Below are 23,816 nucleotides of genomic sequence, written 5' to 3' on the forward strand. Positions count from 1 at the left end.
ACACAGTGCTGATAATATTTAATTTTGTTTTCATGAATTAAGTAACGCCAATTTGGCCCATTTCAGCTCAGTGCTTTGGCCAGCTTGATCTCTCATCAAAGTCACTGTGCAGAAAAACAGAAATATTAAATTATATATCATGATTTGTTGTTTTAATTGTATTGAGCAAACTTTAATTTGGAGATGAAATAAAACCAATGCACTTGCTTTGATTTGTGCTGATCTTCCATTCCTGCTTGTGTCATGAGATCAGCGACATTGTTCTCCAGGTCATCTATACGTGTTCCCATTTCATCCAGTTCAGGCATTAAGGAAAAACTAAATGCATTTATCAAGAATAAACTCTAATGTTAGATATGTTTTTTAAAACTATTATGTACACTACCATTTACAAGTTTGGGGCTGGTGAGATTTTTTTATGATTTTGGCTGAATTTATTTGATCAAAAAGGAGTAGGCCCTAATACTGTTAAAATAATAATTACCATTTACAATCAGTGTTTTCTTACATATTAAATGTAATTCATGGTGGCAAAGCTGAACTTTCAGAAATATTCTAATATGCTGATTTCCTGCTAGTAACATTTCTTCTTATTATCAATGTTGAAAACAGCTGTGCTGCTTGATATTTTTGTGAAACCGTTAATATGTGTTTTAATAGAAAGTTCAAAAGAACAGCATTTATTTGAAAGAAACCTTCTGTAACACTATAAAAGTCTTAACTGTCACTTTTGATCAATTTAATGCATCCTTTATAAAAGTATTGATTTCTTATATGGCAATACCATGGTTTATAAGTTCAATGGTAACTGAATTAGGCTATTTTGAATTAGGCTATTTCATATCATTGGAATTTAGATGCTAGGCCTACTTCGAGATACAGTAGGCCTTTACTTAATTTATTGTATTGATGATATTGCTATGGTAACAACTCAAATACAAATGTATTTCATGCTAGTGCTATGATAGCGGGAAAACAGCTAATCTCTTACTTCTACAAAGTTAAATTATGTATCTGAAAAGATATTTTTGGAGATGATCTGGTCAGATAAGTTCTGAAACCTGCTCTGAAGTTGTTGCATTGTCGTCTCCATCTGTTTGAAGAAACGAAGAGCAGATTTGTGAAACAATATTATAAAACTGAAATTAAAATGTTCTCGTCTTGCCTATAATTGTCAAATTAAAAATGTATTAAAAAACACTTGCCATTGCAGACAGATCTTTGGCGGCTTTTGACTCGGATCCTGCCATTAGTTTGTTGAGTTGGTTATGTGGAAGTTGTTCGTTTCAGCTCCAGGCAACGTTGTTTGGACTAAAAAAAAAAAAAAAACAGTGTGAAAATAATAGGTATATTTAACCTCAGGAATCTTTGGTCAATCATAGCCTATATATCCATCAGAAAAAAAGGGTTCTCTAACTTTTCAACTTTTCACTCTCATTCATTGTTTACATATAAGGACTTCCTCGTTCGTATGTGAGGGCATATCCACTTTTAACCCTTTTAATCCACATTTAACCTTTTTTTTTTTTTTTTTTTTTTTCAGTCCACTGATAAAAATGATCTTGATTTACACAGTGCTGATAATGTTTAATTTTGTTTTCATGAATTATGTAACGTCGTTTCGTCGATTTGGCACATGTCAACTTTATTCGGATTTCGAGGGGATTAGACAAATCTTGTGTCATAAGCAAGTAGGCTATAAAGCAGTTTAAGATCAGGCCATTTCAAGTGTGCGTCTAATATGTGATGGTAAATTCATTGCTTACATTTAGAAATGCTGAAATATTGGGGTTAATGCTTAATAATTTGCCGAATCATTGTTTTTTTCATACGCTCGTCAAAAAAAAAAATCGACTGACATTAGGACCGTGCGTCTCATGAATATTAATGAGCATAACGTGACGTAATGCAACACGGAAGTACTGTTATGAGCATTAGCCAGATGTAGCAGAGAGGATCACAGCGGAATTAAAATGATTTACAGCACTCCATTCATCTTTGCACAGATCACAAGACAGAAGATACACACCATCTAATATGGACTCACGCTGAGGAACCGTTCCCATCGATTTAGCAAGTATTTCTTTCCTGGAAAAAGGGAAGCACTTGAATGAATTAGTTCAAATGAGTCAGTGGATGGTGACTGGGACAATGAAAGTACATACTGTAAAATTGCATTTTAATATGTGAACAAAATAACAAAGTAGTAATGATTTATGTTTCATTAAATTAGTGAGCTTGTAATTGTATTCAGTGGATTGAACTATAAAGGACAGATAGATACATCACTCAAAAATGGATGAAGTGGTTGTGGATCAGATCATGTATGTTGGTCATCAAGTGGTGTCTTGGATCGCATCTGTTGCCATCATATTTGGAGGAGTTGTGCCATACATCCCTCAGTACAGGGATATCCGCAGGACTCAGAATGCTGAAGGATTCTCCACATATGTTTGCCTGGTGCTGCTGGTAGCCAACATATTAAGAATACTATTTAGGTGAGTTATGAACAACAGCTATATATGAGGAAACAATGTAAATAGCCTACATGACATATAATCCACTCATCTGCCTTAATTCACTTTAATGCGTATTTACAAAGAGACATTAGATTTTTGCATAAAACATGCTTGCTAAATGTTCCTCTTTTTTTTTTTTATGTATTTTTTAAAGTCAGTTAATCACATATGTATTAACTGCCTGGTCAAAGAATTGCGCTGTTTGGATTTAAATAGGCAAACGCTTAAGAGTCAATGATTGGATCATAATCGCAGTGATTATTATTTTTCTAGCATGTTATATGTTTGGCAGCTGTTCTTCAAATCCTAAATGATGCAGTGTAGTTTTTCATGTAGGAAGACACATCATGGCCATATTTCAGGATGACAATGTCAGGATTCATCAGGCTCAAACTGTGAAAGAATGGTTGGGAGAGAGAACATGAAGAATCATTTTCACACATGAATTGGCACCTCTGAGTCCAAATCTTAAATTCATTGAAAGTCTTTGGGTTGAGCTGGAATTGACTTTACTGAGTGCTTGACTCTTGCACCAGATCTTGACCAAAAAATTATGCACCTCTTGATGGAAATAACATCACAACATTTATTTCCATCAAGAGGTGCATCATTTTTTGGTCAAGACCTTGTATTGACAACATAGCTACACACTCCATCAATTATGGTTAGAAGAACTGTTGCCAAATATATAACATGCTAGAAAGATAGATAGAAGTAATACTTTACAATAAGGTTTCATGTGTTAACATTAGTTAACTACTTTAGTTAACATGAACTAAGAATGAACAATACTTCAACAGCATATATTAACCTTACTTAATGTTAATTTCAACATTTAGTTATGCATTATTAAAATCAAAAGTTGTATTTGTTGTTATATTATAGGAATAAATCCGAAGGATTAAAGGCTTAGTTCACCCAAAAATGAAAATTCTGTCATTAATTACTCGCCCTCATGTCGTTCTAAACCTGTAAGACTTTCGTTCATCTTCGGAACACAAATGGAGATATTCTTGATGAAATCCGGGAGCTTTCTGACCCCTATAGACTGCAACGTTATGACCACTTACAAGGCCCAGAAAGGTAGTAAAGACATCGTTAAAATAGTCCATGTGACTACAGACGTTAAGCGACGAGAATACTTTTTGTGCGCCAAAAAAAAAAGAAAGAAAATACTTTATTCAACTATTTCTTCTCTTCCCTGTCAGTCACGTTGTAAACAGTGCAGCTCTTTCAGGTTCTACGTCAGAACGTTGGCTCAGCATTGGCTGGATCCTGCGTCAGAATCACACACATGCGTTGTGGTGCTCACGTGAACAGCATCAGAGACTGACATGGAAGAGAAGAAATTGTTGAATAAAGTCAGTATTTTTGTTTTTTGTTTTTGCGCACGAAAAGTATTCTCGTCGCTTCATAACATTAAGGTTGAACCACTGTAGTCACATGGACTATTTTAACAATGTCTTTACTACCTTTCTGGCCCTTGAGAGTGGTGATTGCATTGCAGTCTATAGGGGTTCAGAAAACTCTTGGATTTCATAACAAATATTTGAATTTGAGTTCTAAAGATCTTACGGGTTTGGAATGACATGGCGGCGCGTAATTAATGACAGAATTTTCCTTTTTGGGGGAACTAACCCTTTACATATTGAGAGGTGCTTAAATGTATTATTGGTGCACAAATATTTTGTCTGGTTTGTGCACTAATAATACAAAAAAATAAGTATATAAAATCTGCCCTATTAAAGTCTTTACAATGATTTTTAAAAATCCTCATCCATTTATTAGTAACAACTTGAAGAAGCAATGGAAAAAGCTCTGACCAATATATGTATGCGTGTTGTTATTTATCTATTTTTTCCAGGTTTGGACGTTACTTTGAGACTCCGCTGCTTTGGCAGAGTATAATCATGATCATCACAATGTTAATCATGCTGAACCTGTGCACCAGCGTCCGCATGGTCACTGAACTCAACACCAAACGCCGCTCGTTCACAGGTGGGAATCTTTATGACTCTTTACAGCCTCCGAATGAGTGTTGTTTTCAGCATTATATTGAAGAGAACTTTTGTGTAACACTTTTTTTTATTCTCAAATGAATTAATCATTTACTTTTTTCTGGTTTCTTTCTTTAAATGGTTTTTTTTTTTGGTTTGGTTTGTCCAGTCAGTCTGTTTAGTTGAGTTTGGTACTTGAGTTTACAGGCTATTGAATTACAGTAGATACAGTCACATGGTCAGGGTCTGTCTTTGAATATGTTTCACGAGATTATCATACAAGGAGGGCCTTTGAAGGGGATGAACTTTGACCGACTGACTGCTTGGTGAACATCAGTCTCAGGTTTATTTATACTTGAGTTGTGTTCTTCACTCAAACTGCCATTTTGTACATAAATGAGCCCAAACACTGAATTTTATGTTCGGAATGGAATACGTATGTACTGTATACTGCATACTAATTTTTAAGAACAGTATGTGATGCAGTATAAATTAACCCCTGGTTTCACAGACAATGCTTAAGCGTAGTCCCAGACTGAAATGCATGTTTGAGCTGTTTTAATTTGAAAGCAACTTGCACTGACAATCTTAAGACAGTGCCATTGTTTTGTCTCAAGATGCACACCAGTAATGAATTTTTTCAAAGGCACGTTTATAAAAGCTACTTAAATGCCCTAATTGAACTAAGGCTTAATCCTGGTTTAGTCTAAGCCCTGTCTGTGGAACCGGACCTATATGTTTCAAACTGGTGGTATGATGCTTTATTGTTGTCACATAACATTACTTCATATGTTTCATTGAGTGATTCCGGGTATTCCATGCATACAGAAAATGCATTATACATACTGCTGAAGTTTTTGGTGGAGTATGGTAGTATGCTGTTCCGAACATAACCAATAACTATGAGAGAACAAAACACACGGTGCATAAAGGTACAGACATATTCTGACTTTAGAAACGCTCCTTGGACAAATTTGATGAAGCCTTAAACTAATAGTCTCTCACTTGTCTGTTTACACAGGACATCCTGTTTAAACAGTTTTTATATTTTGGTGTGAAGTAGTACTGCTCCCCTCTCTGTCTTTATGGGTTGACTGTTGTCTCAAGACTGACACGACATCTCAGAGTTAACTTCACAGCGCTGACGTTGTCACTTCTATATAATTATTTGAATCAAGATAAGACGACCCATTATTGGAATTCAAATCCAAAGGTTCCCATGATCTCATTTGAACAAACCTGTTTGGCACACATAAAATTATTGATCGCATATGTAGCTTCAGTAGTTTGATTGTAACGTACATTTTTGGTTGAATTTCATGAAATCTGTCAAGAACGTACACTACTGGTCACAATACCAGTGTTTTTGAAAGAAGTCTCTTATGCTCACCAAAGGTTGCATTTATTTGATCAAAAATACATCAAAAATACATTAATATTGTGAAATATTACAATCTAAAAGAACTTGTTTCTATGTTAATATATTGTTAAATGTAATGTATTTCTATGATGGCAAAGCTGAATTTTCATAGTCACGTGATCCTTCAGAAATAATTCTAAATATGCTCATTAGCAGCTCAAGAAACATCAATGATACCCCAAACTTTTGAATGGACGTGAAAGTAGCAGCAAAACTGTTTTCATCTATATTAATACGAAATGTTTCTTGAGCAGCAAATCAGCATATTACAATGATTTCTGAAGGATCATGTGACACTGAATATTGGAGTAATGATGCTGAAAGTTCAGCTTTGCATCACAGGAATAAATTGCATGCATGATACATTAAAATAGAAAATGAATATTTTAAATTGTAATAATATTTCACAATATTACAGTTTTCACTATATTTCTGTTTAAATATAAGATTTCTTTTAAAAAATGTATTTAATGATTCCAAACAAGTCAGTTTCAACCCAAAATCAGATACAAAGTGATATAATATTTTGCTAAAATTAAAAGGGTTTTCTTTTTGGCCATTATATTATTCTTATTTACTGTAATGTGATTTTATTTTCGTTATTTAAATCATGTTTATTTATTTAGTTAGTTAGTACTATGCAGTCAAACCCATAATGAGAACGTGTTGAGAAAATATATGCTTCACCCAAAAATGTAAATTTTGTCATGTTGTTCCAAACCCGTATGAGTTTCTTTCTTCTGTTGAACACAAAAGAAGATATTTTGTTTGTAACCAAACAGTTGACGGCACCCATTGACTTCCATAGTATTTTTTTCCCCTTATTATGGAAGTCAATGGGTTCTATCACTTTCTTTAAAATATCTTCTTTTGTGTTCAACAGAAGAAAGAAACTCATAAGGGTTTGGAACAACATGAGGGTGAGTAAACGACAACATTTTCATTTTTGGGTGAACTATACCTTTAATGCACAATGTCAAGTATAATAGTGATTCTAAAAGTATGCTTTGTTTACTTAATGCAAAATTCAGTATATTAACGTTTGATTTTAGGGTGGAATATGACTTGGACATCTCCAAGTTCCATCTCTTCAGGGCTTTTTGTGTCTCCATGAAGATGGAGCATGCGATCTATTTTCCCCCTGCTCTCCCATGTTCTTATTTTTTGTTTATTTGTCTTATTTGTCTGAAGCAACAGACAGTAAGGACGAAGAAATCAAAGTTCCTAAGAGGCTGTTTCTGGGTATGTACTGATGTGTTTCCCCACAAAACACCAGTTTTTATTATATATATAGATTTTTTTCCCCCATCATCCACCCCAGTCATTTCCTCCCAGACCTGTGACAATGACCTGTCTGAACCATATACTCATCTAATCCTGTCATTAATTCACAACTCTCTATTAACCCTAATGTTTCACTTGCATGTACCTGAAACAGACATGTGACACATAACAATGAATTACAAGTGCATGTTAAGTGATAGTTTTGCATGTTTTTGTTGTTTTGGATGCCAAAATTTTTGTATTGCATGCAGATAGATGATCATGAACTGCTTTTCAATTGATATTAGATTTTGTATGGCTTGCATGACCTATCCAGTCAAGAAGAGCTTATAATAATTTAGTTTTACATGATTCTAACAGCTCGTTTATCTGGTTGCCAAATCAGTAATTCAATAATATTTTATACTGCTGCGTTCTGTACTATTTTATACTGCTGTATTCTACTTGGTGGAATTTTGACTTAACCCTTTAACACTCAGAAGAGTGTTGCATGGCTTTGGGTACTGAGCTGATAACAACTGCAATGTCACATGACAGTTAACCAACAGGCATGTTTTCACTGAAAGCATCTTAGTGTGTTCACAGCCCTACAGCACCCTTGGTTTCTGCTGTTCCACATGAACAGCAGGTGGCGCTAGTGGTTTACACCTGAGATCTGCTGTTGCACAGTCTGATTGATGGACTCTTTTGCATAAACTTCCATATCTGCTGACTTATTGGCACATATGCGCTTCGATTTTTTTCTACTTTAAGTATGGCCTCCATCTGAGTGTTTTTGGAGAGAATTCAAAAGATTGCAGAAGAAAAAATCTTGTTATTGACTGTAGAAGGTGCCAGATGTCTGGTGTTATTATGGGGAGTTATTATTAAAGATGCACTTGTTTCAAGTTCAGTTCCTGTGCTGGTCAGCCAGCTGTTAATGTTATCTCCTCTCTCTGAGCATCTGCGAGGGTCGATAGTCCAGTTTTAGGTTCAGTCATTTAACCTAGAAATTCCATATTTATTTGCAAGTGAAAATGAGCAGCAGCACATGAAATTTTACTATTTTTACTGTTTCCCGTTCAAACTTGCTGGCCTGAACTGTTGACACGTCATGAGACACCACACTTTTACAAGAAAGGTCAAGGTTCTATATAGAACTTTGAAGGGTTCTTTTAGCCGCTTCATATAGAACCTTTTAGGAGTTTCCATCATTTTATTGATTTAGTTTAATCCACTAATAATTATAATTAAATGTTATGAATTAAACAGTCGTAAACATACAAACAAAAATGTAAATAATCTGTTAAATATGAAAGTATGCGGTCATGAAATGCATTTCTTTTTATATAGAAACTTTTTAGCACAAAGGGTTCTTTAAAAAGGAGTCAATAACACTAAGGTTCAATATAAAACCCCAAGAATTATGATTATGCTTGAACATGTCTATTTATCAGTTATATATATATATATATATATATATATATATATATATATATATATATATATATATATATATATATATACACACACACACATATATTTATATTAACAGAAACCTGGAGTATTGATATATTAAATTAATTAGCCATTCATTTTGTGATTCCAGAAATTTCAAGAACTGTATGTTTGTCAATACAAAATAATAGTAATTTAGGGAGCAAAGAAGTATGATTTCAGTTTACACCTTAATTTTATTTTATTTTAAATAATGTGTAAAAAAAAAATTAGCATTTTAATCTAGAACCAATGCCATTAAGACAACGTTAGTCACTTAAGACTAGGTGGTTTGCTGGTTAAATATCTGCGGGCTACTCAAACTTGGTAGGTTTGAATCCTGCAAAGGATTCAAAGGGATTAACTCACTATTCCTTGTTCAAGACCTTTAACCTCCGGTTACTCCAGAAGGGATTTTCCCTGTAATAATGTACTGCAAATCAATACTAAATCTAATTATTGAATTAGATTGTATATTGTATGCCCTGAACCATAAAGTGCATTCAGAAATTATTCAGACCCATTCACATTTTATGTTATATTTTATTTTATTTACACATTATTTATTATTAACTACTATAGTATTTATTCATATTTAAAATGAGCTTTTATTTAATATTTTCAACTTGCATTTTAATTTGAGTAATTTTGTTATGTGCTTTTGTCGTTTTTTTTAATTAGTTTTTGTTTTTAATATTTATTTATTTTATTTAGCTTTGATTTATTAAATTTTTTGTAATTTTAGTACTTGAACGAAAATTTGAAATGTTGCCTTGGCAACTAACTGAAATAAAATAAGTTAGTTTTTCATCTAATATCTTTTTTTTTTTTTTTTTTTAGTTCACAATAACGATGTTTTAGTTTTAGGGGCCGTTTACATGACACCGTTTTCGACTAAAAACGTAAAATGTTTCATGCGTTTTGCCTGTTCATGGCTGACAACGGTGTTTTGGGGGCCGGAAAATGCAGAGTTTTAAAAACGGGTTTCAAAGTGAACGTTTCTGAAAATGATACCGTTATTGTCTCCGTTTAAGCTACAAAAACACAGAATTGTGAATACTGTGACTTCATGTGCATGCGTTGGTATTCCGTGTTCAGTTTATAGGTGCGTATAGTTTTTCTTTACAAAGGGATATCGCCAACTACTGGCGTAATACAGCATAATACAGCGTTTTTAGTAGTTTTCGCAGATCTGTGTGAAAGGGTAACATTTTGACATCGTTGTCGTCTGAATGCAAAAAACGCATTTCCGTTTTTAGCACATGGCAATTTAAACTTACCCTTAGTTAAAAATAACACAACTGTGCAGTACACTTTATCTAGACTTTATTAGTATTTGTACTTAGTCAGTTTAAATCAGCATTTAGGATTTATTCATTGTCTGCTAGAGGACTTTTTAAATCCAGCTGTAACTAGCAGTTGATGGAAAAGTAGATTTGTTTTCTCTCTCACATGGCTCGCTCTATTGATCAAACATGCCCAGCGGCCCCTCACACACCTCATTAGAAGTGTGTTCAACACAGAGGCTGAGAGGTGTTTGCTAATTGCTGCTTTGCTCACAAGCTCATTGATTGAATGGATCTGAATAATAGAGGTGTGCTCTAATCCATCCAACGGTCAAAGGTCAAGCTGGAATGAGCTTTTTGAATTTGCTTGTTGAGGGCAGTACAAATAGTGCTCCTGAATGACATCCGAGCACTCAATAAGTCAGAGTTTTTACGTCCATACGTTCAGATCTCAATTTATCCGTCCGTGTTTGTCATTCTGGTGATGTCAGACGTTGAAGCCTGAAGCAGGTGGTGGTTATTCACTGCTGATGGCTCTATTGCCTGTAATTCAGTCCAGGCGCTGGCAGAGATTTCTAAATGTATTTCATGTAGGGCAGACTGCTGGGGTCCTTGTGGTTGTGCAGTAATGGAGGTAAATGGGCGGCCCTCCCACACACAGTCTCGGCTCCACTACATTATCCCTACAGGGGACCGCAGCCGCCTCAATTAGCATCCAATCACACTATTGGAGAATGGAGTGTTTCAAATAAATATGAATCTCTTAAACTTCCCAAAACTGCTCAGTCTGTGTTACTGTAAGCAGTAAATTGACCAAAATTTGTTGACTGTTCATTTTTGGGGAGACTTTTTTTAATCCACTGTACAATAATCCACTGTAGTCTCCTCTGAAAGGATTTATTATCCAGTTCTGTCTATCAATTTGTGCAATAAAATGGTAAAAACTAATCAACAGATATGGTAAGAAAAACTTTGATTAATGAAGTTTAGTAGCTTTTCTATTAATTACCCAAAATTAGTTTTCTTAAAGCTACAGTGCACAATTTCTGCATGCCTTAGTAGTGTATGTAAGTGTATGTATGTATGTATGTATGTATGTATGTGTGTATGTGTGTGTGTGTATATATATATATATATATATATATATATATATATATATATATATATATATATATATATACATACAATTTATTATAACCTAAATATTAAACAACATAATATTTAATAATTAATTAAATATAACATAATTTATAATAAAGTTGTGCTAAATTGTTATGGAAACATTAAGATATGTACGTGACTTCTCGTTTTCAGTTGTGAATATGTTCGAAATATTAATTTAATAAATGTTCATTTAAGTTGACTTATAACATTTTATTTATTTCTTAATAATACATTATATATATATATATATATATATATATATATATATATATATTATCTATATATCTAATGAGTATTAACATATTATCAAATTAAGTTTATTTCAAGGTGTCGTTGTTACACTTTAATTACACAAATATGTACTTGGTCATATTAATTACAATAAGGTTGGAGTTTGGTTTAGGGTTAGTTGCTCATAATTTACTGCTATTATATTAAGTACAAATAATATATGTAATAAGGGCATTGTAAAATAGTGTTACTGTATTAATGTAATAAAAATATCAATATTAGTCTAAAATTTTATAAATTTACAAATTTACAATGCAAACTTAAAAATATTTTTGTATTATCATTGTTTTTGTTGGTGGTGGTGGTAATAACAATCATCAGATCCTCAGATCTTAAAAAATTACAAAATACTTTATTTTATTATTTTATTTGAGGTCTTACAAATAAAAAAGTGTACATTGCGTTTTCAGTATTACATCATCATCATCATCATCATCATCATCATCATCATCATCAGTGTCTACTTATAGATTACGCACCTAATCTCATTTCTAGATTTTACCGTACTAATACTAAAATGTTAACTATTAGTGTTCTAATACATGTATACTGAAATCAACAGAAAAAAATAAGTATACTTCCATCATATAATAAATATATACAGGTATAAATATAATATATATTATATATAATATATACAAAATACAAAACTTTCAAAAACACGCAGCAATGTGATTATTTTATTGATTAATTTATTGAGTGATATGCAGTGGGTTTAATCATTGATATCATTAATAGATTTGTTATCTTGCGTCTTCTCATCACCCCTCAAACTGCTTCCCTTAGTGTTTTTACATGTAGAAAAGGTGAAAAAACGTATTACATTGTTCACTTTTTCCCTGAACAATGAGTTACTATGGCAATTTTTGATGCAGCATGAATGACTGGCGACATTTTTGACAATCACAACAGAAAATCAGCTTCACATCCTCTATATTTAAAGACTTTGGTAGATGTAAACATGTTACAATGGTAGACATTGTAAACTGTGTGGTCACTATTATGAATATGGAACTACTAATATAAATGTCTTGTATTGTGTGTATATATATACAGTAAGTAGAATAATAACAAACAACAAAAAGAAAAACGTTGAGATCGGGTTAGAAAGCATGGAGCTCGCAGTGTCAGAATGCAAGTCTGTCAGTCATGTCCGAAGCAATGCGTTATGGCAACGTCGTCTGACGGCAGATCAAAATAAACAGTAATGACTTTCGAGGGGTGCATTACAAAAATGCACATCAAATATGCTTAACACAGAAGCTCGAGCATGCATGCATTTTGGTTCTCGCATGTCACGCGTGGACATTGGAGCTGCTTCTTTTCCTTTTAATGGCGGTTAGCAAACCCATTTGAAGGCATATCGCCACCTACTGCTCGACACCTGCGTGACAGCTGACAAAAAATAAAGGATCGGGCTAATGATAGCCGATACCGGTCAGTTAAAAAATGCTTGAGGTCGGTTCAGGACGTCCCTAATTACATGTATTATCAATGCTGACAAATTACCAAAACATATTCACAACACAAAGCACAAGAAAATCACTGTATCAAACTGTAAATGCTGTTACAGCAAGACAAATTGCTTGTTTCCTGTTCTGGTAAGTGAATTCAGCCTGGCTATACAAGCCCGATAACATCTTAATCCAGCGTTTGATGGTGACTGCCGTTAGCTACAGTCAGTCGACAGTTCTGCAGATTGAGCAGCATATACTGGATAGAGTAGCGATTGAACAGATTGTGTGGATTTGGATGAAGACCAGCGCGCCCTTCAGAACCAGAACTGTCATTCATTTAAGCATCCAAAGGCCTCTTTGACACATCTTTTCTATTCACTTAGCTGTAATTAGAGCAGGGGACTGACAGATTTATCTTGGCATGTGGGCTGAAGCTGTGCTGAAAGAAGCAATGGACAAATAATAGTGCCATTCTGTTGTACGTCAATCATTCTCGGCCCCTGGCCTGAATACCATTTTTTTTTTATTAATTTATAAATGGACAGAGTGAAACTTCATATAGTAGGCCTAGGGGAAGACAGCAAGAAAAGAAGGACAGACCCTTAGGAAAATTAAGGTTTTAGAGGAAAAGAGGTTATTCGTTCCATTTGGAAACCCATGTAGAAAGATTTTTGTGTGTAATGCTTATGAAGATAAATAGTCATCATTCCTGTAAGTTTGACTGGTGACCACTGGCGTCCTACATTCACATACAATTTACATTATCATTCAAAAGTTTGGGTTAGAAAGATTTATTTATTTATTTATTTTTAACGTAGTTTCTTATGGTCATTAAAGCTGCATTTATTTAAAAAAAAAAACAGTAATATTGTGAAATATTATTACAATTTAAACTGTTTTCTATTGTAATATATAATGTAATTTATTCCTGTGATGGCAAAGCTGAATTTTCAGCAGGCATTACTCCGTTCTTCAGTGTCACATGATCCTTCAGAAATCATTGTAATGTTGATTTGCTGCTCAAAAAACATTACTTATATCCTTATTGCTGCTTAATTTTTTTTTGGAAAACACAAATGTGTCCTTTCTGAATTAAAGGATTGATTTCTTTCACACACGCAAAAAAAAAGTTTGACTTCAAACTTTTGAAAGGTACTGTGGTGTTTACTAAGGAAAACATCAGTATCACACTTTGCATGCAATTCACCCCATTTGTGCTGTCAAGATGAATAATACATCAAATCATGTGACTTGAGAAGAGGTGTGATGCTGTTATTACCATATATTCAACAAACATCTGTGCATAAACTGAGTTTAAAATCCCATAAACTTACATTTGAAGAAGGGACCTGAGCTATATGTATAGAAACCAGAATATCATAGAGACTTGTAGGTGGGCAACTACAGATAACAGCATAGCAACATGCTTGAAACCTCTCAGAACACCTTAGAAACCACATAGCAGCATCTTAAGTTCTTAACAACTCTATAGCCATGTCTTGACAGCTGTTGGTGCTTAGTTGCTCTAAATAGTCGTTTATTTGGCCAGCTTGCCCAAGAATACATTAAAAGACTGGCAGAAATTTCACAGCATATTTTCAGCGTTCTCCTGTTTGCTGTATAGTATCTGTGTTTTGCAGTTGTCATTGTGCATATAGGACTGTGGGGGTGAGATGAAATGGAGGACGAGCTTGGTGGGGTTGCTGTTTAAAAACCGTGGCAGTCTATTCCCACACACTGCCCCGCTGGCAGAAGCGATACGCACATGCACAGCGGGGTAAAGCAGTGGCATAACGCTCAATAGGCACGATACAGTGTGGCACGCACAACTGCCGCTTTGATCCAGCCCTCTCCACACGTACAGCCTACAGCGTTAAAGAGCCCTTTACCTGAGCCCTGTGCGCGCGCACACACACACACACACACGCGCTCTATATATGTGTGTGCGATTTTCATTGCATTCAGAGAATGTTGTTATTTACAGTATTACAGCTACAACTGGCAGTGAAACACTCATTTTTGTTTTTTCGATCTGTTATTTTAAAAATACATAATGCAATTCATATCCAGTCACTTGAATGCACCCCTTCTATGATGAAGAAAAAGAAAAAATGATATCATAGGAAGGACTCCTGCAGACCCTCTTGACTGCGTGTTAAGGTCAATAAGTCTCTTAAAATATCAGATAATTTGACCTTTTTATGACAAGGTAAAGTTTGTTCTTGTTGTCAAATGTCATGAGCTTCGGTTATAAAATGGCATGTGGTTTAACTCCCCAAAAAACTAATAGTAATACATTATATTAGTAATGGTAAAAAAAAAGAAATAAAAGTTCAAGGTCGTAAAATGTCATCGAACGACTCCTCGAAAACGTCATGATATTTATCAAATAAGTAAATTCATGATATTTGTAAAAAAAATACTGCAATTAGTTTAGGAAGAAATATTTAAGATTATAAAATGTCATGTGGTTCAACTCCCCAAAAACGTAATGATATTTGTAAAACAAGAAATGTATGTTATTTGTTAAAAATAAAAATAATAATAATAATCTTAATTCTGGCAAAATTAGTTAAAATCATAAAAGGTCATGTGCTTCGGTTGTAAAATGTCATGTGGTTTGACTCTCTAAAAATGTAATTATAATTGTAAATGGTAATCTGAAAATAGTTCAGGCAAAGTTAGTCTGTTGTAAAATGTCTTGTGGTTCGACTGTGGTTCGAAACATGACAATATTTATAAACTAGGAAATGCATAATGTCATGTGGTTCGACTCCCTAAAAATGTAATCATAATTATAAAATGGTAATTCAGGATAATTATAAAAAATCTCATTTTAGTTTCAAAGTTAGTCCAAGTTATAAAATATCATGTTTGACTGTAAAAATGTAATTATGCTTATATAATGGTAATTCAGGATAATTGATGTTAGTTCACATTGTAAAACGTCATGTTGTTCGATTGTAAAATGCCATGTGGTTCGACTCCCCAAAAATGTAAAAAAATTATAATAATTCAGGATATTTGTGAAAACAAAAACAAAAAAACGTTTGTTAATAAGTCAACACGAATTCAAAATAGATCCCATTTGTATTTACTTTGCACCACTTTGATCTGCTCAGTTCCCCATGAATAAAATCAAGTTTCTATTCAACTTCAACACTGTATTGTCTTGTTGAGTGTCCTACAGTATTTCACATCTCAGAAGTTGGATGAGTTCAGCACTGGCCGTCTCAGACCTGCTGATTGGCGTCTGGCATGTGCTGGTGTCCTGCCGGTAGTATCATGGAAGTCCTTTTGCATCTAAGCCCAGGTGTAGGTGTTTTTCTTTTCTTCCAGGTTGCTCCTGTTATCTGTGTGTTCCAGACGATCCTGTCTCCTACAGTGATGCCTGCCACATGGAAAGCTATTTCCAGGCCCAAAAGTCCATACATACACAAGTACTGTATGCCATTGCCCACTGATGGGTGAGAGACAGTGATGTGATGTGTGTTTCCTTTATATTAGGGCAGAGACTGGAGAATGTGACAGACATGATACAGACACGGAGCGCTTGGCACATTTTGAAGGAAGTCTATAAATATCCTAGCAAAGGCTTTTCTTTGAAAAGAGTTGCCGCTTCCTGTGAAAAGACAGTGTGAAATGGTCAGCGTGAGATTGTGTGATTCTTTCATCAGGTTTTCATCAAGGGTGTCAATGCTCCTTACAGAGACGAGATGTAACGCATCAATCAATAATGTTGATGCAAAGTATTGCAAATACTGCAACAACTAAGGACGTTTTTTTAGTCATATTAAGTTATTAAAGCTACACTGTGTAGGATTTACTCCCGTTTAGCGGTGAAATTGTATATGACTACCAACTGAATATTACTGTCTAGCCCCTCCCATTCCAAGGGCGTTTTAACTCCTACGGTGGCCGTATTATTTCAAATCTGCCGGCAAACGCGAGCAAATCTCCCTCTCGCATTCGTCACGGTGCCACTGCGTGTAAAAACGCGAAAGGCGAAGCTTGTATGTCCCTCTTTGTCTAATGTATTTTCAAGATTGATGCGTAACATGGCTTCCGCCATTCGAGCGACTCGCTTGTATGTATTCTAAATGGCAGATTATACACTTACGAGAATACTTAATTAGTTGGTTGAAGTGATTACACATTAAAGGCAGGGTAGGTAGGATTTAAAAAAAAAAAAATATTCCAAATTTGTTTAAACTGTCTTTATATACCAATACATAATTAAAATGTAAGTACTCTGAAAAAGAAAATATAAAAATCGAGTGACTGTAGACCTTTTAATCTGCAGTAAACACAGCTCATTATTTCCATTCACTCCCACCCCCTCCCTTCTGAGCTCCTTCCAAAGCCACGCCCCCAAAACACATGAACGCGCGACGCTAAACGCTCAGGCTCAGCTGGAAGACGCATTTATTACCTGAGACGAGTGGAGAGGAAGGAGCGCAGTACATATACAGTGACATCATGTCAGAATCACATGTAATAAAATACCTAACTTTATCACTATGAATATAAACAAATAAGATTTATTTTAGTACTCACTATCAAGCTAGCATATCGATAATGGTAAAGTTTCATTCGGTAACGAGCTATATTTATAAGGCAAAACTAAAAACAGGTTGCATTGATACACGTTTTTCCATTACCATCAGTTACACTGTGATGAAGGTGAATTTCGTGTAAGATTCATAACATATACGGTGTTTTGCATGTAAGAGTTTCCATGATGAAAGCATTGTTGACTCTAATGAAGACTAACGTACACTCCGAGTCCGGAGACAAGTACCGCATCGTCGGTTCGAGGACAGGTCCGGGGTTGAGGGCGAAGCAGAGGAGGTCGTTCAAGAGTGCGGGCAGGGTCCGAGGAAGTAGTTTTTGCCTTGTTTGCCTTCGCTGACTGCATATGCAGGTGCTTTGAGCTGAATATTTCCGGGAACGGTGACATGTGATGAGTGCACGCAGGGCAGCGCGCGCAGTGGGGCTCGGGCACGAGACATGAAGGCATCTGATTGGTTCTTTACATTCGCACCGAATGGCAGTGATTGGTCAGAGTTTTTACTGTCCTGCAGCTGCTACAGAGGTCTGATTTTTTTCATTCCTTTTTCTAAACACATAATGTATTGACTACTCTCAGGATGGAAGGACCATTTCACCCAGTATAAAAAAAAGTGTTTCTGAACAGGATTACCTACCCTACCTTTAATGAGAACGTATAATTTTGAAACAACAATGTGTTTTTTGCTAAAAATCAACTTAAAATATTACACAGTGTAGCTTTAAGTTATGTTTTGTGGAATTGTTGGCTAATTCGCATGAACAAATACGTTTTCGTACATCTGTTACGCCCAGTGATGGATGTGTTTATGGGCAAGGTTAGGGGTGGATCTTCCTGCTTAATTTTGTTTTCTAATAATCGTACGTTTCTGACGATTCATATACAAATTCATACGAATTCGGCACCTCATGACATTTTCCAGTGAGATCAGGTTGCCTGATCTTATTGTGCACAATTTATGTTATTCCAGAGCAAAATATGTTTGTCATCAAAAAGCAATTACTTGAAACCTCTTTGGTTTAAAATATATATATAATTATAATGTTAACTGATAGCCAAGTATAAATTTTGGTATTATATAGATATTTTTTCATTATAATTCTAATTTATAATTTAATTTAATTATTTCAATTTTAAACTTTCCACCTCACACTATCTTCCATTGTTCAATAAACAGGTAGCTTGGCCCTAAACTTGCAACGGTGGTTAATACAGAAGTTAATATTCACATGGCTGTTCAAACAGAAAAGCTGAAGATGTGTTGGTTGGACAGTTATGTTGCTAACTGATTGGCGTATGTTATGTACACACTGTAGTTCCTGTTAAATGCATGAAACAATGCATTGAATCATTGATTAAAGACTTGATCAGTCATTCAATTAAAACATCGCACAAGTCACGTTCTCGAGATGTTGGAAAATGTCTTCTGCTTTTTCATAATATTTCTGTCGAACTAAAAAATGTTCTCTCACACACAGACAGTCCCTGCACCTGTCTTCTCTGTCAGGCCGCAGACAAAAGCACAGTAATTGATCTGATTTTAAAATGTCATCTCAAATGTCAGTGTCGTTAATTATCAATACTTCAATAAATCTGTTTGAAATGTCATAAACTGGCTATCGTTCTCCTCTGATGGTGTGTTAGTTAGATAACGGTCTGCCAGGCCCAAATCAACGTCTCTCATGTTGTCAAACGGGAGTTTGCCAGTACGATAACATTTTACGACTCAGATAACTGCTGGTTTAATCGCAGTTCCATCTTAGACCTTTACAGGTTAATCTCATGAAACCTGTCAAGAACATATTTGAATCTTAAATAAAAAAATAACATTTGGATTTTTTGACAGAATTCTCACGACAATTAAGCACTAAAAAAGATATATATATATATAAAGATTCATTGTTATCGCTTCTTAGTTGTACTGCCTTTTTTCTAAATTTATTAGAAAATAATTTTATCATAGTCATTCTTAATGAGTGGCATCATTGAGAATAATGGAAAACATACAAAAATACTTAAGTTAAAGGTCTAAATTCACAATGAGAACTGTAATTGTTAAAAAAAATCACAATGCGAAAAAAAAAACTATATATATATATATAACAATATCATTTCTTATTTATTTTGATTTTAGGGTGAAGTATGACCTGGACATTAGCTTCATTTCCATGAGATTCATATTAAAGCAAAAACATTTTAAAAAATGTGCAGTTCTAAGTCTTTTAACATGATTAAACATTTGCAATATTTCTCTCGCCGGACAGGCATAAACTTTCTCAAAGAATGAATAAATTCAGAATCATGAGATGCTTTATAAATCCTTTTCAGTATTGAATGTGTCATTTCTTACACTTTATGGAGATCAGATTTGTTTTGTTTTTTGTTTACGATAATGCACATTTAGACTGGGAAAGCACTGACCTCACTTTCTCTCTCATTATCCATTTATCATTGTCTCCGCATCAAATATTCATAATGTTTTCCAGTGTTGCATTATGGGAATTAATGTCGAGTTGATTTTCCAGAATTGCTTGTGAAGAGCGGTTAAGATAATAAGTCATGACAGAGAGTGGTAAAGTTACTCATTTGAAAATCTCTGGCATCATAATGCGCTGTCTGTGCTCGACAGTCACGCTGTTCTCTGTGTGGGTTGTGATGACACGAACGGCTCACTGAGAGTCCCACATCGGCCACATTCATTAGCGTAATACGGCTGACCTCATACTCACTGCATAGCACATACTCAGTCATGCCTTCTTTAAATGCTTCCCTACAAGTGTGTGTTTCCTTATTGTTCACTATTGCCATGCTGCCCTGTATCTTAAAGTAACTGATTACACTCTAAAAACAAATGTTTTAGCTCAACAAAATTATTTTCAACAAACTACGTTGAGTTAGAGGAACATCATTTATGACATAAACATAATTTTTTAAGTTGATTACACAAACCAGATTCATTGAACCAATTAATCTGATCAATTTCCGTTCAAATTAACAGCTAGCATAGCACCTGCTATTTATACAGTAACTTATTTATGAATATTAATGAACAAGTTCGATTTATTCTTGTCACTGGCATTAACACAGTCCTTGCTCATGTGGTCAATGTAATGTAGCCATCCACATCCTAACCACGAGCACAGCTTTTCAGCACAATTGTAACCACAAAAAATTCAACGTAACAGAAAATCTTTAAAATGTCAAATGTAACAGCATTCAGTGCCGGCACTCGACTTCTGGGGGCCCTAAGCAAAACTTTGTGTTGTGGCCCCTGTCAGTGTGTTTGTACACACACAAAAAAAAAACCTCAACCTCTTAATTTGTTCTTTCAGAGCAGTTTCACTGTCAACAAACAACAGTGAGTTGAAAGAGTCAGTAAACAATAAAAAAGAATAAAATATTTATAGATTAGAAAAAAAATACAAATGAAAGAAACAATCTAGCCTCTAATAATAATAGTATACTATACAGAAATTGAATCAAGTAATCAAATATAAAAAGTCTTCTTCACTGTATGAATGAAATATAGGCCTACGTTGATTCTTATTAAATTTACTACAGTTATTCAGTGAAGTGCTCTTGTGATTGTAAATGATTCTCTCGTTTTCTTTTGTTATTTGATGTCACGTTAAGACCAAATGCACATTTCATTTGCTCCGTATGAATATTGTTGGTGTTACAGGGATTGAATTTCGGTGTGGGATTGCGCGCATTGCACATAGTTTGACTCATTCCTGCAGATTTTGTGCTCACACCCAAAGTGCGTGCACATAAAGCTGCCTAAAGTACTAAATTTAGTTCTTTTTCGCTTCTTTTTACACACAAAATAATGTCAAAATGCCGGTCTTGGTAAGTATTCATGTAAACAGTCGTGTTTTAAGAGAACGAAAACAGTTGAGAGAGAACGTATATGTGCATCAGGTCTGAAAGTGACAGCAGCCTAATATACCTGCTACCAAATTATAGAATAACATTAAAAATATCTATATGACAGTTTTTTCCCCATGGTGTCAAAATTGTGGCCAGTGAAAATGCTGAGTGGCTAGTAACTTTGGAAAACCACTAGCCACAGTGGCTGGTGAGCAAAAAAGCTGAGTAATGTCAAGCCCTGACGGTGTGGATATGTTTGCATCAGCTCTTCAATTAAGTGCTGTTGTCAAGTTTATTTATAGTACTTATACACACCAGATTGCCTTAAAGCAAGCAGCTTTGTATTAAACATGAAAAAACATTGTCAGTGTCGCTTTCAATAAGTACAACTGCAATTTCTATTATAAAGCAGCTCTCCAGTGTGTTCATATTTTTACTTGTGTCTGACCTAGATGGACTGAACAGAAGAAATGAACTGGAAAATGTTTCCACGTCAAAGGAGATAGAGCCACATAACACGTCTACCTAATACGTAATCTCTTAGCTTAAAGCTCCAAAGCAAAAAGTTTGTTTTGGCAAGCTCTTTTGAACTCCAGTAACCGAGTTTTCATTTCAAAATGCTCTCTTTCACACTATTCTCATCTACAGGGAACCATTGGTAATCTCTAAAATCATCTTACTGCGCATATGGGAATCATAATAAAAGCTCACTGAGAATGCGAATGCTGTATTCACACCTGGCCAAAAGATCCGCACCAAGGGCGGAAACCAACTTGAGTTCGATTCAGTCGAACCAAACAAGACGTCTTAGATGTGTTTTCAAATGTGTCCAGATTAATGTCGATGTAGCCTTAATTTCAACATATATTCAACTTATTCGGCCCTATGAAAAGCATGCTGGGAATTAAAAATCCACTGCCCAATTTAAGTTATCAAAACAAATAACTTAAAAAATAAAAATCAATTAACGCGGCAACTGTTGTTTAAATTACACACCACATTAAGTTGATGAAATGATCTACATTAGTCAACAGAACTCATCAAAATAGTTTTTGTGACTTAAAAGTTTTAAGCAAATCAATAAATTAGAATTTTTTAACTTGCAACCATACATTTATTTAAGTTGTGGTAACTGGTCCTCTGAATTTCTTTTTAGTGTAGATAACTAATCTAGTGCTTTGAATGGTTGTCGGGGCATTGCTATGCAGTTGCTAAGGTATATAAAGTCTCAATAGTGGCGAAGAATTTCTCCCTATGCAGATTTTCGTTTGGCACATGAATTCACCATGTTGATCAATAGAGAGGAGCTTGGTTTGGAAGCGTCCTCTGTGTAGGTTGTGCTTCGTATACATCGCTACGCTGTGTACTTAAGTTTTTAGGGTTAGTAGTTTGTTCAAACTTTGTTAATAAAAACTTTAGCGAACACCACTTGTGTAAGGATCAGTGGTGGAGGAAGTACTGAATCTCAGTACTTAAGTAAAAGTACAAATAACCAGAGACATATTTACTTTAGTAAAAGTAGAAGTACCACAATGAAAACCCTACTTAAGTAAAAAGTAAAAAGTACCTGATTTTAAATGTACTTTAAGTATTAAAAGTAAAAGTACTTGCATAACAATTTATTCTCTTAATGTCTATATTCTAATAATTAGGGCTGTAACAATATGCAATATAAATCCGAAATCGCTACACTCAGATCCACGAACCTGTGTCGCGGTGCGAGAAGGCAGAATCGCGGTACACCCCTTTTTTGAAGTTAACATTATGCAATACGTAGACCTACACCACAAAACTAGTTGAGGATAAATTATTTAATATTGGGCAATTCCGGCGTTATAAACGGGACATTTGCAGTAAAAACTTGAAATATAAATTCTCAGAAAATGCATTTAATACATATTGAAACTGTTTATATATCCATACTCCCTTAATAAAGGAGTCCAGACAGTAGAAAAATATCAGTCTACACATGCGTTTTATATTTAATATGAGGGGAAATAGCCTAGGCTACACATGCGTTACGGGACACAAAAAATCTTTAACTTTTAGGTAGCAAAATATTCGGTGAATTACACTGCGCAAACCAAAAGTAATACCCACCGGATGAAGAAGGGTTGGCTCTCCACAGAACATAAAATATTCATTTTATTTTTCGTGTTGCCATTTATGAGGAAAAAACAATGTTACGTGACGGACGTGAGCGCTCTGAAAGCAGCACTAAAAGACTGCTTTAAAACTTTCAGAAACAGAAAGCACTAAGCCTTTTTTTAAGTGAATTTCGTTTTGTATTAATTGTATCTTAATTTTAATCAATGTTTCATCAACCACTTGCCAGGATTTAATAAATAAGAAGTAAATATAGTAGAAAATAGATAATCACGACACGGAGGCGCCGGCCCGTGAACTGAAGCGCGTCTCATAAATTAACCGAAACTCAGCGTATAAAGTAGCCTACTTGCCTCACAGACCTGATAAATATATC

The 23,816-nt window shown here is 34.7% G+C and overlaps 2 protein-coding genes across 5 annotated transcripts in view; one reads left to right on the forward strand and one right to left on the reverse strand.

Annotated features, from left to right (window-relative positions):
• Nucleotides 1-13,367, reverse strand: part of septin7a (septin 7a) — a 64,836-nt gene extending 51,469 nt beyond the window's left edge. For all 4 annotated transcript variants that reach the window (XM_084423633.1, XM_084423632.1, XM_084423631.1 and 1 more), the window contains exon 1: nt 13,360-13,367. In XM_084423633.1, the coding sequence (XP_084279759.1) occupies nt 13,360-13,366 (7 nt within the window). In that variant the 5' untranslated portion in view covers nt 13,367. The remainder of the gene's footprint in view (nt 1-13,359) is intronic.
• slc66a2 (solute carrier family 66 member 2) overlaps nt 1,890-23,816 on the forward strand; it is a 43,837-nt gene continuing 21,910 nt past the window's right edge. The window contains exons 1-2 of the mRNA XM_084423634.1: nt 1,890-2,498; nt 4,384-4,517. Coding sequence (XP_084279760.1) covers nt 2,296-2,498; nt 4,384-4,517 — 337 coding nt within the window. The 5' untranslated portion in view covers nt 1,890-2,295. The remainder of the gene's footprint in view (nt 2,499-4,383; nt 4,518-23,816) is intronic.

This window comes from Rutilus rutilus (genome assembly GCF_951802725.1).
Source record: "Rutilus rutilus genome assembly, chromosome: 11".
Lineage (NCBI taxonomy): Eukaryota > Metazoa > Chordata > Actinopteri > Cypriniformes > Leuciscidae > Rutilus > Rutilus rutilus.